The 13548-nt window shown below is 30.6% G+C and overlaps 2 protein-coding genes and 1 long non-coding RNA gene across 11 annotated transcripts in view; 1 reads left to right on the top strand and 2 right to left on the bottom strand.

Moving 5' to 3' along the window:
- LOC143194050 (uncharacterized) overlaps positions 1-6438 on the top strand; it is an 80049-nt gene extending 73611 nt beyond the window's left edge. For all 7 annotated transcript variants that reach the window (XM_076400602.1, XM_076400600.1, XM_076400601.1 and 4 more), the window contains one exon: positions 5655-6438. In XM_076400602.1, the coding sequence (XP_076256717.1) occupies positions 5655-5971 (317 nt within the window). In that variant the 3' untranslated portion in view covers positions 5972-6438. The remainder of the gene's footprint in view (positions 1-5654) is intronic.
- LOC143194049 (tyrosine-protein kinase transmembrane receptor Ror) overlaps positions 1-13548 on the bottom strand; it is a 236152-nt gene that overhangs the window by 92709 nt on the left and 129895 nt on the right. The gene's annotated exons all lie outside the window — the stretch shown is intronic.
- Positions 11998-13409, bottom strand: LOC143194053 (uncharacterized). The gene is made up of 2 exons (XR_013005171.1): positions 12674-13409; positions 11998-12613 (listed from the first exon to the last, which is right to left on the bottom strand). It is a non-coding gene; the product is annotated as an uncharacterized LOC143194053 (long non-coding RNA).

Raw genomic sequence — 13548 nt, 5'->3', positions numbered from 1 at the left:
ATTAAAAATTATTGGCCACCAGAGCTGGTATATTTTTATCCATAACATATTAATTATATCTAGATCGAAATATTCTAGACACCCATATTTGGTTTACTGATTAACTAATATCGCCCTGTTATAGTGATATTGTAGAAATTAATGTTATCAGACATTTTCAGTCATTAAATCACCGTAATTTTTTACTGTCATCATTATCTGAACCCAATTATTTTAATATATTATGAAAAGTAGCCTTTTAAGTAACGCTTGTTGCAAGGAGATTAGATTGACATTATCTGAATAATATGTGACCTAAATTACTTACTATTTATTAGTGTTGATGTATTAGGTGCTTGAATGTACTCTGACCATTTTTTTCATATTAAAAAGGCACATATTAAGACAAGTTGGTGCTATATATATTATTCTACAAATTTTCATGACAAGGCGATAGGGCGCCGAAATAAAGATGTTGGTTTGTCAACGATGCAATCATCGATCCATTTTCGCAGTTCTTCAATACTTGACACAGCGCCTACAGTGTATCTTTTACAACTTGCGTCTGTTACAGGTTATTTTGGAACCAACCAACCATTAAATTTGTTCAATTGACCTCGGTGGACATCAACAGTTTCTGCACTATGCATTATTTCTGACTCGTTTTCGTAGGAGAACCACTTTTCATCAGTAGTAAGTGTCACAGTCACAGAAAACTGTTCTTTTCTTGCCTTGTAAGGTTCGAAATAGTATTTTTAGTGGATTCAGGTGATTCATGTGCAATTTTTCCTGCTTTTGAATCTTTCCCATCGCATGGAAACGTCTAGGAATAGTTGATTCATTAATTGCTAAGCTGTTCGAATGTGCTTTGATAGTCTGAACTGGGCTAGCAGCGAAATAGGCCTGTAAGATCCAACTTGTTCTGCGGGTTTGTGAGGTTTTTTAAACATAATTATTCGAGCAAACTTAAGACATTATGGAACACGGTTCAGTCCCAAACAGGCATCGAGGATTTATATTTTATGTAGAGAAATGTTTAAAATGTTAATGTCTATGTTAAATATGATGGTTTAATAGTTGTTCACCTTCTTTACATACCGATCCAAATACACGCCAGTTGCTAGTATTTTAAATCAAAGTAAGAAAACACGCGATTTGAATAACTAAATAACTCGATCGGTGCTACACTCCCAAACCGAAAACGTCGCCTCACATGAATTACACCCCGAATATTTTGATACGCAAACCATATGGCCCCCTAACTTATCCGTATTGATTTTCACCCCTCTCCCCCCTCGCCGAGTGCTCCGACGGTGTGTAGTCTTTGTATACCGCATTTCATAAATCCCCCAACCTTAATTTTTGTTATCTTATCTCGGGGGAGGTTGAGTTACATTGTTTTGCAATTTATTCCCAGAATGTTGAACAGGCTCGCGCTTCTCGCTATATCTAGCGCTAATAAAATTCCAATTCACGTGAATGTCGTGACTTGTCGAGATTACATTCCCAAATCTATTTCGGGAAAATATTCCGGGCATAACTATCGTCAGCCGTTTAAATTTTGTTAAATAAAATTGTGCCAAGGTATTAGGTAGGCAAATAAATCTTCCCGTATATAATAACGGGGGTTGCCATGAGTTAAAAGGCAATTTAACTTGATCTAAATGGTAATTTAACCGTCATAAATTACCGGTTTATTTTTTTATAATATCCGCAAGCCCATTTATAATTCGTATTTTAAAAATTGTGTTAAACTAGGTAAGACTATTTTGAAATTCTGTGTTACATTTTGATACAACACTCAATAAGTTAACATGATATTTTAAGTTTTGTATTATTAGTAATGTCTTTACTTTACTTTATTAGTAATTAAATTACTTTCATTTGTAATAAATAATAGATACGACAGCATATTTTATAGTTGTTATCTGTGACTTTCTACAAGTGCCGTGCAGTTTGGTTATATACTACTGATGCTTCTAATGATTACTAAGGAGACATTAAAGCCTAGTTTCAAAAATTATAGGAATCTTTTCAAGAAAGAATAAACAACATTCTGACGATTATATAGTTTGGCTTTTTTATGTATAATTTCTCGAAAACTTTCAAGATTATCGGTAATAAACTTATAAGTCGGTAGGAGGTCACATCTTCTGGTATTTTTCCTGGTTTAAGAATCATTAATAATTTAGCTACTTTCCAGATACTAGGGAAGTAATTAATTCGTAGCAAAGCATTAAATATAAATGTTAATATTTTTATACCCTTTTCTGATAGTTAGATAGTAGATACTAGGGAAGTAATTAATTCGTAGCATAGCATTAAATATAAATATTAATATTTTTATACCCTTTTCTGATAGTTCTTTTAAAATTTTGCCTGTAATTAAGTCATAACTAGGAGCTTTTTTAATATTAATCTCTCTCATTATTGTTTGTTTAACTTTTTTGACCGTTAATTTCTCGTGCGGTAAATCCATTTGAAATGGCGAATCTAGAAAGCTAGTAATTCAAGAAAGAATAAACAACATTCTGACGATGACGAATATTTTCATCCAACTAATCCTACTCCATGAAATTATCATTTTTCTATTTAAAAATAAAAAATTTCCGTTTTCGTGGGTCGTTTGTTGTTCCAATGAGATTCATTATTTTTAAAATCAAAATAAAACATCCACTGAAAATGCACATTGTTGTAAAATTTACAATTTCAATAGCGCGTGTTCTGACATGCATATATTTTGGTGCCAAAATTCACATTCATTAATTTAAAGATTCATTTTTGCTTTGTGTCTTCGCTTAATAGCACAGTAGTAAACTTTGGGAAGAAAATGTATAGGAATAACCAGGATGTTTTCATGGAGAAACATGAACCAGAACCTGGTATATTTTTTCGCTTAGGCTAGATTGTTTTATATGTCTTATCTCCTAAAGAGCTATATTTTCGAAAATAATTGGGGTCTTAAAAACCCCTTGTTAAGTGTTCCTATAGCTATTAATTGTAGTTCTTCATTATTAGGCCATCGTATGTACTCTGATCATGTTTTTACCTTAAAATTAATTTATTGAGAGAAATTAGTATAATATATTCGATACAATTTGTGTTTTCAATAATGTTAATCTGGGTGTATATCTAAGATATCCATCGGGCCTATCTTAATCTCTGGTGTAATAATCTTTATGTATTAACACTGATGTTTTCGCACTCCCAGCACCACCACACTACACTACACAAGATCAAATGGTTTGATTCTTTTGGGTCTGTCTCGTGTCGTTTGGTGTTATCCAATAGTTGTAATACTTCGATGTTGATATGAGAATGAAGTCTCTTCTCACGTCTCCTTATGATTCTCTTGATTTCCTGAATGACAGTCGGTATCTGAATGTCCCGATGTAAGTAATCAACTCACCTATTAACCAATACATTTTCTGATATTTTAACTTCAGTTCTTTCCTTTTTTTTATATGTTCCTTGCAGCGAAGTTCAATATATATTAACGAAAATATTTCATTCATTTTTCTATCACTTTTTCCCATGTTTCTGGCAATATGGCAAAACCAATCAACCATTTTCACACTTCTTCAGCACTTGGAAACCCTAGGACAGCCGAGTCATGTAACGTCGATCTGAACCAGTAGTAATTAGAAGAATACAGTAGGTGCGACAGAACTTTCCAATCGAGATACAATAGTACATTCTTTATAAATATTGCAACGTGTAGACTTTGCATCAGTTATTCGCTATTGTTGAACTTTTATCTGCAACCCATAGGTTTTCAAATGTAACAAACATAACACAGAAAACTCTTTCTTGCCTGACAAACAATAAAACCGTGATGAATTTAGCATTTGTTTATATTGCATACATATTTCTCTATATGTTTCGCACATTCTGATCAAAATACATGCAAGCATCTAATAACAGCTGCAATAATTTAATATAGCTTTAACAAGTTATACGGTAATGTACTAATCTGATTCTACTAAGATTCATTGATGACAATACTAGGTTAATGTTTTAATCTTTATAAACTTTTTTATCTTAATGATTTCATCATGTCAGCAGCTCGCTTTCGATGCATTTTTGCGCTATATATTGTGATAATCTTCTCTGATTGTTGTTTTTTTTTATTATTTAATTAGTTTATAAATAGCTATCAATCAATAATTAGGGTAGGATCCGAATTACAAACCTTTATCTCCAACTAACATCCTATTGAATTAATATTCTTGGCAATTTAGAAAACTGATTGTTGGTATAAGAGATGAGAGTGACCACAATGAAGATCATCATAGAATATTATAATATCCGTTCTTATCCAATTATTTTATTGATTTTACAATAACGATTCTTTAGGGTTACATATTTACATTCTTGAGGCGAAGGGACCAACCGCATTAATATCGTCAGTGATTTTAGACGTTTACTTATACCTTTCCAACTAACTGAGTGCTTTTATTTGATTTGGTTGTATCAATAAATAAATAAAAGGCAAAAAGTTTAAATAGATTCTGTGATTATTGAGTAAAGAGCATTAAAAATTTTTTTTTGCATTATAATAACAATTTTTTCTTATAAATTGAATCATATCATTTTTTTCTCACTAAAGAAAGCGTATCTTAATTTAAATATTTTACCTACAAATATATTCGGATATAAGTAAAAGATTTTTGTAAAATAACCAATTTATATTTACAGGCGTTTATTTTTGGAGCTTTCGTCAAAAAAAGTCAGATGTCGGAATGCATCATTTAATCAATGATCTGAATAATTTTGTCTTTTGATTAGTAATCAGTGTGCATCAGGAAATATTTTTCGTCCGGGAGAAAACTCATGCTGTAATGAATGGACTACGACTTCATTTTTAGAAAATTTAAATATTGTACTTCCAAGGCCAAACATAATTAAATTTGCATGCCATTCGATTTTATTTTTTATATATTTAAAGACCTCGTTAAAAAATATTAATATAAAATAAAGAAAAATATATAAAATAGTAGTGATAAAATTAAAATGCAATGAAAGTATAACATATTAATTGCTTCATTTTAACACATACTATGGGTAAACCCATATTATATTTGGATAGTACTAAAAATCTCCAGACGCTTTAAGCAAATTTTTGTGTCAGTATTTGGTGGGTTGATTAAACATACTTTTTTTGATGTGGAAAAACATAGTTGAAGCCAATATTGTGGCTTAATAAGCGTTATGTTAAATTTAAATGTAGTATAGTATAAGCTTTGAGCACTTTGAAAGCTGCGTTGTTCTAAAACGATTCGTAACATACCTGAAATCTTCAAGATATGAGAATCTAATGTGTTTATTATATGAACAAAATGATATGCAGACCTGACTATGAATTTTGTGATTTTGATGATGATTCTGAGCATTGTGTAAGCGAAATAAAAATTATTTCTTACGTGAGCACCTGACAATAGATCTGCTGCCGTAGTATACGGTGAAAACATCTAGAATGACTAAAGAACTTTTCTACAAAAAACAGTTGTGTGATGTTTACATTTAAAAATGTTAAATTTATTGATACTTATTTACTCCTGTGTATTATTTCAACACTTAGCAATAATAATAAAATCAGTAACTTCTCGTACAAAAACTGCCTCGAATAAGGCGTCTTTGTAAACGAAATAATAAGAGTGTTCTTTGATTAACAGCTGCCGGCCTGAAGAAGCACAAGAAGCATCGCCGAGAGCGTTCGGGCGCGACACGAGTTCATCGAGCCTCCATTGACCCTAGGCTGCGGGAGCGGTCCTACTCAATCTGCACCGACCGTTCCATGGGTGGTCCCAGCCTGGCCCTGGGCGCCGGCTACGGCAGTTTCCTCTACGACGACTACAGCGACCGGGAGAGGACCAACAGCGGCTCGTCGTGCGAATCGCATGACAACCAAAGGAAGATGTCCAGCATCTCCAACGTCCCGCTGAACGGTAAAGTGCCATGGTGCGGGTGTTGGGGCAATGGCTGTTTGTGACGATTAGTTATTCAGACGTGTTAACATGTCATCCGTAAGAGAAGAGCGGACAAACAAAACTGTCAGTGTTTGTCGCCTGTTCTGTTTTATTTTAATTGATAAACTTTATAACTATACGACAAAAACTATTTTAATTTACAAAGGACAATTTTAATTTTGCAAAACTTCTCACTCTTAGGAATTCATAACAGTAGTGATATTCTGCAATATTAAATATTTGAAAATAAACAATATCTTGTGATTTTAGAGCGATAAAGTTTTAAAATCTCATATATATGCAGTTTGAAACCAAATATTTTATTTTAAAACACACTAAATACAAGACTTGTTTTTGTTGATAATCTGTCAAATATCGTTATCTGTTAACATGTAACAGTTTCATCGTTTTAAAAACATTCCATATTTTTTCATTTCCAAAAAAAATACTCATTCATATCAAACTAATAAAGAAAAAAAAATAAATAAAATGCTAAAAATATTATTCTAATTATATCTATAATATTTTGTTTCACCATTCAAGCAGAATTTAAACAAAATCCATAAAATTTATATAAAAATTTACTATTTCGTATGTAGGAATTAAATAATAATTTAACCACTGTGAATTGTGGAATTGTGAATCTTTATATATACCAATTAAGAGGTGATCAAGATGAGCCTCAAATTTTAAATTAGAAACATTGAATAACTCTCAGCAATCTTTACGTTCATTCTCGGCTCTTTTATCATGATATCGCTGATCTATGCAATATTTAGGTCAGTAACAAAGACGAAGTCACTATATAAACTTTACTGAGCTATTTGTTTTAATACCATCAGGTGTTTTCTTAAAAAAAAATGACATTTTTGTTTAGTTCCTTTAAAATACATGTTCTGGTGATTTAATAGTTTAGTAGTACTACAGCTAAATACTTATTATACAGCACTTATATGATACATATAACAGGAATATTTAGGTTATCAGGAAAATTTTCTGAAGTCTGTACAAATATACAAAAAAAGTCAAATGTTTGTTTATTAGATGTTAAATTGATTCCTTAAAATTAACCAATTCATCAGCTATTCAATAACCACTTCTTAGTACAGTGGTCAAGGTTATGTGATTGTTTTAAATACAGTTTAAGCAATGATGTTTTTAATTTGTCAGTTATTATCTACATCAGATTAGGAATAACTATACCAGTCATTCCAGTAATCAGGCTGGGTAAGATCTGATGACTTTTGAGATGGTCTCTAACTCGATCACTAATTCTTAGTCGGTAGGCATTAGGCATGTTGGTCACGGAGAAAAATATCGATGAACTAAAGGTTCGATACTTTCATTTACATTACACAACTATCGATACTTAAAAAAATATCGGCGAAAAACATCGAAATGAATAACATTTCAATTTAGTTTGATTACGTACGATGTTTTTATTGTTTATATGACTATATTTCCTTAAGAAGCAAATTTAGATTTTGTTTTTCTTTGAAAAATAATTCATAACAATGGAATTACAGTTATGAATATTTTAGAACAATTAGTGGAATTGAACGTTGAAACACTTACTTTAATATACCTTTTTCTCCACTAAATAACTTAAAACAATATAAGAAAAAGCTTTAGGTACTAGTTATCATTAATGAAAATGAAAGAAATAAAATTGATGCCAAAAGATATGGTATATTTCAATATCGAAATAACTAAGTAACCTTTTATTGATGTATCCTTTGCATTTGTTTTTTTCACACCATTTATGTGCTCTAAATATACCTTATATGTCTGGACACTTCTATTGTACCTTTGTGTATTTCATCTAGAAGCATCTATGTACTTTGTCTACTCCAAACATCAACAGTCTGCAACAGTGTGAGTATCCATTCGTGACATGTACATGCTTACACAGCATATTATTTAATAACCACTATGAAGAATGACATTAACATTGATATATACCTATTAATCATATTCTACTAAATAGTGTTATATAACTAGTTATAGTTTACATTCCCTGTCATTATGTGAGCGTTAAAAATTACCCCATTTTGGTAATCTAGAACATGTTTTATAAAAAACAAGTGTTTTGTTATAATCTATCTAATTTTTATTATCTATCTAAAATTAATTACATTCATATATAATACACAACCTTATATAACAAATTAGCAATTAAGTAAAAAAATCATTGTATTAGAAAAATAAACATAACCATGTGTAGATTATCAAAATATGCAAACGCATACCGTATAATACATAATTTTAAAAGCATAATTTTCTTCTATAAGTTCCTGGACCCATGATTAGTAAATTCTGCACAGTAGATTTAATTTAGATACATGCTAATAAGTAAAAAGGAAACATAAACGGGCTGAAAAGTCCCGGACGTAATAAGGTAAACGCGTCTTTTTTGTTCAAAATTAGCTTTATTCATCATCGTTACATAATTCCCAACGTAATCATTCCAGCACCGCTCTAACAATTCAATACCACTTTTGTAGAATGATTTAACTTTGATTTAGCTCAAAATAGGCATTAGTTTCAGCGATAACCTTTTCATTCGAGCAAAATTTCTTACCGGTGAGCATTTTTTTTGGAATATGAGAACAGTCAGTAGTCGCTAGAAGCCAAATTTGATGAATACGGTGGATGTGGGACTAATTCGAAGTTTTATCATTGTTTCAATTGACTGGTGACACGATCCGTTGTCTTGATGAAATAATTTTTTTTTAGCAATTTCTACCTTCAAACGCTCCAATAACACCATATAATATTCAATGTTGATGATATTTCCCTTATCAAGATAGTCGATGAATATTACACCACGCACATCCTAAAATACCGAGGCCATAAACTTTTCAGCCGACTGTTGTGCTTTCGGCTCTTTGGACGAGGTTCACCATTTGCTGTCCACTCAGATGACGATCGTTTTGATTGCGAAGTGATGGATCCATGTTTTATCCATTGTCACATATCGACACAAAAATTCCGGTTTGTTTTTGTTTTTGGTCAACAGTTAGCAAATGCGGCACGTACTTTGAACAAGGCTTTCAGGTAGTTAAATGCTCATGTAATGTAAAACAAACACGTTCTTTTGATATGTCTACGATATTAGCTAACTCACGCAACTGCACTTTTCGATCTTGTGCATTTTTTGTGGTCACTGGTGTTAGGATCACGTTCGAAGTCAGCAAACCAATATTTTATTGTTGTTTCGATGGAGCAGAGTCCTTGTCACACTTTTCATGGCATTGCTTCGCGTCAACAGTATTTTTCCCATCTAAAAGCAATGTAAAATTAATACACTAAATTGTCTGTGATCCACTGAAAATAACAAAAGTAGTAACACTCTTAGCACCATAACTCATAAACGTATGAGTAGAATATCATGAAATTTTAATAGCTTTCTTTTTTTATTTTTCTTATATTTTTTTCAAGGTTAGTACTAACTGAAAAAGCGGTAAATGTAATAAAATTAGTGCCATCTATGTACCAGTCCCGGGACTTGTTAATTTGTTAGATCAAGGTCTCTCAAGTTATAGCAATATAAAACATACCTCGATCTAAATTTTCTTACAATTAAAAATTAAATGCCACTGAATACATTTTCAAATTAATTCTTTTCATATCTGATAGCCCTTTTTAGGTAGACTTTGAGAACAAATCAGCAAACTCCAAACAATGATCAAATTAGCACGATACAAAATTAGGTCATAACCTGAATCGGAACCTGTCACTGTTCACTTTATTAGACGAGGGTCGTGGGCCTCATGTTACGTAATTTATAGACGACCATAAACGTAAATATTTATGGCTGTAGTCAATCCGAAAACCAGTTCTTCTGCGATATAATCCGACCGCGGGTTTCATGGGAAAAATCAAAAAAATATCACACACCACAACGATTAATCATAGTTCGCTAACTAACTGGCCATTTTGTATAACGGGTATTTAATTAGCCAGAATTATCCATTAGAAACGAATATTAATAATATTTTAATGGTATACGTCACAGCAAATTTCTCAGTTTATTTCTGCGTTGATTTACATATACTTAGCTGATGAAAGAATAGGTGGAGAGCAGACTGGTCAAGAATCAAGCCATGGTTATTTATGTTTACTTTTAAATAATAATGTTAATGTAATTGGTAATAAGCAATAACATGGTCATGGCGTGAAACTCAAGAGATTGGACAAAAATCAAATTATATTAATTAAAACATAATAATATAAAAATAAAAAACATCTTGGGACTTTCTAATTTATTATTTCAAATAATCTCTTATCTTGATACATCTGATCAGTAATTGAAATGTTGTCATTTTATTTTCTGATGAATTATAAAATAAATATATATAAATTTTATGTAGCGTTTAGTCGTATAGTTATAAAATATCAATTAAACACATTTTTATATCTACAGTTCTGGAAAAATATATGATATATTATTAATAATTAAGTTCTAAGTTTTGTCGTATTAAATGACGTTGACTGTTTTCTTACAACAAAAAAAGAAAAACATAAAAATAACAATCTGAAATGTACAACATTTATTAGCCATAATAAGTTAATCTAATAATACAAAACAAAATGTATTCCATATATAAATAATTCGATTCATAAAAATTTGTTTTCATCATAGAATAAGACTCGAATAAACAAATTTTGTCCTATTTTAAATCTGTTATTTTTATTTACTTATAGCCGACATTATGAAAAAATCTGACATACAAACCAAATTAATTCAATTGGTTTTAAGTATAGTAGCTAGAAAAGTAAGTATAGTGAATTAAAATTCAATCATTAAAGGTTATGATCTATTACTTAACATAACACTCAAAATAAGAACACATAAATAAATACATTTACATTCTGTCCATAAATATGTATTGGTGAAATTGAGAAGTATCTATAATATACATTTAATATTATTGAGTTATTTAGTGTATAGAAGCTAACGATGAGAGAAGAAAATTCAGCTAAAAATCAGCCTCTCAAAGAACAGTCAGCTTAGTAGTTAAATGAATCAATTATTTCCAGACGTTTACATGCGATAGGAAAAAAGCTACCACACGAATTGGCTGAAAATGCAATTTCGAACTATTTCAACATCACCGCTTCATTGCAGTATACATTAAAAATTATCGTGGTCCGGAGATTCGGCTACTTTCGGAACTATTCATATATTCGTCGGCGCAATCTACTCGCCGCAAGCCGAACTAAAAGTCGATGTTGACAAATTTACAGCTAGGCTATTTGATTTATGGATGTATTTTATTTTAGAAAAATAATATATTTAACAGGACTTCCTGACTTTTGTTTAAAAAAAAGTATTTAATTAATTAATTAATTAAGTAAAATAAAATCTATTTAGCAACACTGCATGGTATGGCAAGCCAAGCGTTTCTCAAAAGAAATGGCGATGAACCGTATCGTATTGATTAAACGTTGGGCATTTATTCGTTTAACTATTAAAGCGTTTGATATGACACTTTTAAAGTTATATTGTGATGTTCCATTGTTGTTTCAGTTGTTACAAATAGGATAAATGAATTAAATGATTTAAATTTTGCAGTGAGAATAAATTAAAGTCAAGTTTGTAATATGTTTTACTTAGTAGCAAGAGAAAGGAATATTTCAGCATGAGCTTGCTGCACAACTAAAGCCGATAACAAGAAGGATCATCTGCCTTCTCTGTGTCTAAAATTTAATGATTTTAGTATCTATACATACTGAATTTATAATAGGGAATTATCAATTAATCGTCGAGTTTATAGGCTTTGCCGAAATTCAGGAAAATATTGCATAACATTAATCCTGAAAAGGCAGCTATTTAGAAAAGGATTGTACTTGCTACAGCTGCATGATTTGTTAATAAGGAAAAGTAATCTGCCAAAATATCAAAGAAGAGAAAAGCAGACCTAAGCAGAAATAAAAGAAAATAGTTAAAAGGTATATATATATATATATATATATATATATATATATATATATATATATATATATATATATATATACTATAGGTACTTGAGTCCTTGATTGTTTGTAGACGGTAAACCCTTTTTACGTGAAATATATTAAGCTTGCCTTGAAATTTTCTATTGCAACTTTTATTGTATTGTAATTAATTAGTAATTAGTGTGAGAAATACAAAGGAGTGTAACTACACAAAAGTTGTTATAAAATCTACCTGACCACGATGATTTTTAATGTATCCTCTTCATTGCTTGTCAGACAAGAAAAGTCTTGCTGTGGGTATGGTGGATCACCAAGTGCATCACGATCTGCTAAACATAATGAAACTGCTACTGACCGCAATAGTTGAACGACGTATTTTTGCAAAATGACCAGCGTAGCGAGTAACAGATGCAAAGTCATCATGCTTGTGATTACCACTTGTTGAGATAGACGCAGCACAATTTGGCTAGCTCTGTAAATGTGAAAAAATGCGAGATAGATAGATGAATGTATCGCTAAACCTACATCGTTCTTTCGAAACGGTGGCTATGTACATGCATGTACCTAATATGTCAGTATTATTTCAGAAAGTATAAGAATATAACGGTCATTATAATACAAATATCCTTAAAATTAGATGTATTTTACACCAACAATAACAAAGCATTCCAAATATATCTTAAATAGTTATAATAAGTTGTTTACTATTTAACAATCATAACGATAGAAATCGCAAAAATATAGATATTAGTGTTAAAAATAACATGTATGTAAAAATAATATTTTAAAATGAGTTTATAAAATATTGGCAATCCTAAAGCACACAAGTGTATAGAAAACAATAATGAAAAGATGCAAACATGATAAAGTAAACATTAGCATACATTTAATGAAGGATTTCAAAAAGTAGTAAATCTTGACAGATTAACAAGTTTTGGGCATCGTGTAACAAAAACATATAGTTTATACGCAAGTAACTCATTTCCATTTAATAAGAGCAATTTTATTTTGAATGTATTACTTTCAGTAATTTGTTGTTTACGAACGCCTGTTTAAATGAAAAATATACACTCTGAATGACGAGGTTAACTTTCACTGGAGGGGAGAAGAATCGTATCGATAATATATGCAAATTGGCATAAGCGTCGATGCACATCAATGAACCTTTCGGCTGGACGGCGCGTTGAACAAAAAGGAAAAAAAATGCATTTAAAAAGTGGGGACGCACATACTAAGAGCTGGCAAATTATAATGCAAATTTGGTATGAAGATATAAAGTGGTTATTCGAGTGTGTCGTAGTTTACACCATAATAATAAAACAATTTATAATTATTAAAAAATAATATTAATATTTTCAAATAATCTGTAATGTCATGGATATTTAATTCTACTCTCTTTTAAAATTCTTGTTACATCATCGGGTTATAAGATTTCCATGAATATTAACTAACTTACCTTAAGATTCTACGATATATCTTATTATGAAGATGTTTCCTTACCTGTAACAGAAATACAAATTAACTTATATAACAAAGTAGATAAATATACAAAAAAATATTAAAAACTATTTAAATAATACTTAATTATCAGAATGTTCTCTTGTACTCAAAAAAAATAATTAAAATATTCTTAAAAGTG

The sequence above is a fragment of the Rhynchophorus ferrugineus genome, unplaced genomic scaffold (assembly GCF_030347505.1).
Source record: "Rhynchophorus ferrugineus isolate W39M unplaced genomic scaffold, kcgeb_rfMv2 rfM3, whole genome shotgun sequence".
Lineage (NCBI taxonomy): Eukaryota > Metazoa > Arthropoda > Insecta > Coleoptera > Curculionidae > Rhynchophorus > Rhynchophorus ferrugineus.
This window is presented reverse-complemented; position numbering and strand designations above follow the sequence as displayed.